Source organism: Temnothorax curvispinosus, unplaced genomic scaffold (genome assembly GCF_003070985.1).
Source record: "Temnothorax curvispinosus isolate PA1 unplaced genomic scaffold, ASM307098v1 QBEX01009308.1, whole genome shotgun sequence".
Classification (NCBI taxonomy): domain Eukaryota; kingdom Metazoa; phylum Arthropoda; class Insecta; order Hymenoptera; family Formicidae; genus Temnothorax; species Temnothorax curvispinosus.
This window is the reverse complement of record NW_020219088.1, coordinates 1-4,541: the sequence shown is the minus strand read 5'-3', so window position 1 is coordinate 4,541 and position 4,541 is coordinate 1. Positions and strand designations below refer to the sequence as shown.

The 4,541-nt window shown below is 42.0% G+C and overlaps 2 protein-coding genes across 2 annotated transcripts; both read right to left on the bottom strand.

Annotated features, from left to right (window-relative positions):
- Positions 1 to 10: 10 nt before the first annotated feature.
- On the bottom strand, positions 11 to 1,304 carry LOC112458877 (THAP domain-containing protein 11-like; the record flags this gene model as incomplete). The annotated part of the gene is made up of 3 exons (XM_025022696.1): positions 1,083 to 1,304; positions 336 to 553; positions 11 to 150 (listed from the first exon to the last, which is right to left on the bottom strand). Coding segments are annotated over exons 1-3 (519 nt in total), but the record flags the coding sequence as incomplete, so codon positions are not given.
- Positions 1,305 to 2,266: 962 nt separating this feature from the next.
- LOC112458879 lies at positions 2,267 to 3,650 on the bottom strand. Its single transcript, XM_025022697.1, has 3 exons — positions 3,486 to 3,650; positions 2,870 to 3,412; positions 2,267 to 2,761 (listed from the first exon to the last, which is right to left on the bottom strand). The coding sequence occupies exons 1-3, from the start codon at positions 3,648 to 3,650 to the stop codon at positions 2,267 to 2,269; spliced, it is 1,203 nt and encodes a 400-aa protein (XP_024878465.1).
- Positions 3,651 to 4,541: the final 891 nt, after the last annotated feature.

Here is a 4,541-nt window from a genome sequence, read left to right as displayed (position 1 = left end):
CATGAAGGACAGAATCTATAGAGCAAAAAATAATGCTTGGAACATCATCTTCTTCCACCACATAAGAAGCATCTGTCTGAATACCAATCTCATTCGTTTCAACTGTTATAGATGGAACTGAATGACAATGATTTGACACATCTATATCATCTGGAAGTACAAAATTTAACCACATAATTATCAAATTATTGCACAATACAAAATTATATATTTTATATCTATACGTAACCATAATTTTAACTACTATTTGTACCTTTTTAAATAAATAATTAATTGGAGAAAAATAAGACTATTCTTAATTACTATATATAAATTATTGTTTTACAAAAACGTACAATCACTACTTGACGCACATAAAGCTTCTACATTCTTTCGTCTAGCTTCTAAACGTTTGGCTCTATCAGAATTAACTGATGTTTTTTTTCTACAAATGGGTGGAAAAATAGTTGGACAAAATGCTTCGTTCCCGGGATTATCCGATTTTACTCCACCAACAAAATGAATGCTGCATATTGTTGAATTTTTCGTAGGCATCCATGGCTTTCCGTCTTTACTAAAATAAGCAGTAGTAAATTTTGCTATTTTAAATAATCACAATTTTGTCACACACAATTTTGATACACTTAATGGATTTATATATCCTGATACAAAAATTAGTCTGAAGTAGGTCTGAACAAACTTCTAAAATTGAGACATTTAAAACTTATTTCAAAACAGTTATTAGACTATAAATTATTTTGCCCAGAATACTCATGATTTTTTTAATTGATTTAATTTTATATGTTATAAGTTTTCTTTTTCTCTTTATTATAATAAAAAATTTTGTTAACTAAATTTTATTTACATACTCATTATTAACAGTATATATGACTGCGAAACATATATATAATCTTTTTCAAAACAATTTTTTAAGGTTTTTAGGTTAACTTTTGTAGTTACATTTTCATTCCAATAATACCCAGAGATTATATATATAATTGTTTGAGAAGATATTATTAATTATATTACAAAATAACTATATTACAAAAAAATCTTTATTACAAATATTGAAAGATAATTTTAAAAGACACAACGATACTTACGTCAAACGTCGCACCACAGTTATCCATTTCTTTTTTCGCTCTATTTCCCATGGACGATTTGGAAATGAGTAAAAACGAACATTTTTTGTATTTTTTCTTGTATTTTTGCACCCCACTACACAACAACAATTATTAGAATTCTTTTTCTCTGCAGAACTCATTTTCTTTTATCGTTGTTTCTCCCGGAAATATTTCGACACGGCGCTACACGGTGGCGCTGAGAACGATGCTTAACTAGCGTATACGCGACAACTCCAAAAAGTAATGATGTGGTAGTGGGGAAAGGGGGAGGGGAAATTAATGTTTATAGAACTGCGCAGTGGATTTTTTAGGAGAGAGGGAAGTAAAGCCTACTCTAACGAAGATGATGGGGGAGGGGAAGGGGAGTAAAAAAGAAAACAAAAAGTTATATATAATTTATTTATTAAAAAAAGATCGCAAATCTTTCTGGCGTCGCGCGCGACCACCAATTAAATAGTTTTATTACATTTTGTAACGCGCAATTCTTTTCATGTTTTCCGCATCGCATAGTATTGGTGTCATCTAGTTTATTCAAAGATTCGATATCTTCGTAATGCGAATCCAGAGTCTCGACGATTAGGTTTTTTCGCGCATAATTCTCTAGCAGATCCACCAGCCATTCTCGTTTCTGGCATCCCTTGACGTACACGAGAGTCGGCATCTCGTCGTCATCGTCTTCTTCTTCTTCTTCTTCCATACCAAGCACGGCCGATGTAATCAGGCGTTTCACCATGCTGTACGGCACGTCCCGTCTTCCCATCGTAATCCATGGTGATTGCGAATCAACCAGGTAGCGCACGATTTGTCGGATTTTGTGAGGAGATTCCACGGCATGGGGTACGTAAAAATGTGATGCGTCAGAACGCAGCCTTTTCTCAGCACCGCCACCTCCTTCACGACAAATTTCATCCCGACGAGGAATCCTTGCAGGTCCACGAACGTTGGTACGGACATGACGAGATTTCTTTATCTTTCTTTCGCTCGTCGATGCGTCAATCGACAGGAATGACGCGCAACTCTGCAAATCGTCTCGCGACACTCTGATTTATACTTCCTCCTCCCTCCCTCTCTCCATTGCTTCTCTAAATAATTTTATCGGAGACTGATGGAAAGAGAGAGAGAGAGAGAAAAAATAATATTCACGTCAACGTTGCCGCGAACACTCAGACTATTTTGCGCACCACGTTCGTCAACGGGTTGTACTCAATCACGCGGTCGTGTATGATGAGACAGTACGCGGAGGTATTCGGCGGTACGTTCTTCGTGCAGTCGAATTCTATTCTGACATCCACGGTGGCGTTTTTGACGGATTCGTTTTGGCGGGAGCAATCGATGATCACGAACGGGCCGTTACGTAGAAAAGTCGAAACGGTGAGACTCGGCTCGAGATATTCGTATCCGTAGTAGCCCTTGCAGAAACGTGCGTACATATCGTACAGAATCGCCCATCTGTGTTTGCCAAAGTCCAAATTCAGATCGTTGTACGGATAAACTTCCGAGTTTAGATAGAGTTTTACGTTGGTCAAGTTGCAGTTGTCGAATCGGCTTGTGTCGGCGGACATGACATTCTTCCGACCCGTCTGCAGAGCAAAGACGACGTATCGCGGTTTCTCGAGCTGAGTCGCGGTCTTAATGGCCCACGAGTGCTTGGTCGTGTTCTGCAACAGGGGATACTCGTACAGATCTCACGAACGGAAACCCATACTTAGATATCGTCCGTCTTCCAAGGCGCGCAGCATCGACAGCTTGTTGATCTCGTTCAATACCACGTGCGGCATTCGCCATTGTATCTTGAGTATTTTGATAGTAGGCTCCAACGCGAGACTTCCCACCAGGGAATTGTTGTCGTTGCGCGCTCGTATCAAGATCATTTCGTGACGAGCGTTGATCACCACGCGTTTGTAATCCTCGCAAAATCCCAGTAACAAGTTGAGCGGTACGCAGAAATTGAAATATCCGTTCGGATTATTATGTGGTTCCCAGCTCGCGTTTCGCAGGATCACGCTTCTGTCGGACGATACCGTAACGTAGTTCTTGAGCGTGCTGGTTATTCCTACGTTTCTGCAACAATCAATCTCCATACCGTCGAGCTCGTATCCAATCTCATCGAACATGAACGCGACGCAATTAGTACCCAATACCACATTATCGACTTGGTCGGCTGCTCTGGTCACCGTCAATGTTCCTTCGACGTAGAGAAAACTTTCGCACGGCAACGTATACAGATCCTGCTGTTGTATGGGTATTCGTATCTCGTCGCTATAATCAAACGTTGTGATGGCGTACGGGTTGTACGTGTGAGTCCCGATCTTGACGATGCGATCGTCAAAGACCGGTTAGCTTCCGCTTGAGAATTTCAGTCATCGTTTAGATGTTTCGCACCGCGAATCCCAGAGATTGTAAAAACTTAACGTTTGACGCGTTGAGCATCTTTCTCGTCGCTTGTTTAACGCCACCGAATGTCGACTTAACGATATCGTCGATCGGTGCAGCCGTAAAGATATTACTGTTATCTGTCGCGTGCTCCGAGTCGTTCAACACTAGCATCTCATATGTCGCGCGTACACTCACGTTCACGCATACACTGGCGCGTTATCGCTCTCGCCGTCGTACGTGCAATCTGACGGTGATCTCTTCTCCGCGAAAATTGAGCAATCGTCCGTCTTGATCAGCGACGCGTATCGTTAGATTTGTAATGCTCCGCGCGATGATCGGCAGATAAATAATCTGCGCCGGCGTTTCCGATATCTTATATCCCGTATCCCGGTGGTACGCTTGGTGAAAATTCGTGTATCGTATGAACGCGTTTGTCGTTGCTGTACGCACCCGCGGTCACGTTACACTCCACGCGGATAATGTTTACGTTGATAATATTAATCGGTGCGTCCGATTCGTGCCACTGTCTCGGCTGCAATATACGCGTCGACAAGAATCCCAGCAGCGATCCGACGTTGTTCGGTTTGTTAAAGTTCACTCTGAAAGCGCACTTGATCTCGCTCTTCATCGTATTGTAATTTGCGCGAAGCACTATCCAGGTATTCCGCGACCTCGTCTTCGTAGCCGTTCGCGCGAACAGTCTCCTCTCGCGCGATATCCGCGATCGACGTACGACGATCGTCGTTGGAACGAACCACGCGTCGCGGACGTTTACGTGAAATTTCACGTTTCAAAAACTCGTGTATGGCTTGTACGATCCCTCGGAAATCGTAATTTCTGTGTCATCCTCGTCGAAATAAAATTTATTATTCTAAGAATTCACGTTCGGAATTGTGTGATAAGTCTTGAAACACGTTAGACCGAGCTCGTAGTCACCGTCGCTCAGATCCACGGCGGGAAAATAGTGCTCCGCGAGGATGCTACTCTTTCCGGTCAGCGTAAACGTTAAGGTGCCTGTTGACGATTGTACCGCCAGAACGGCGTTAGTGAGAAGTAGTATTA

Bases quoted from the DNA above. Each gene is read 5' to 3' on its own strand.
- LOC112458879 (XM_025022697.1), bottom strand. From the start codon at position 3,650: ATGCTAGTGTTGAACGACTCGGAGCACGCGACAGATAACAGTAATATC. The intron at 3,413-3,485 runs GTGCGAAACATC...CGCATCGTCAAG, and splicing joins TACAATCTCTGGGATTCGCG to ATCGGGACTCACACGTACAA. The intron at 2,762-2,869 runs GTATTGAACGAG...CCCCTGTTGCAG, and splicing joins AATGGCGAATGCCGCACGTG to AACACGACCAAGCACTCGTG.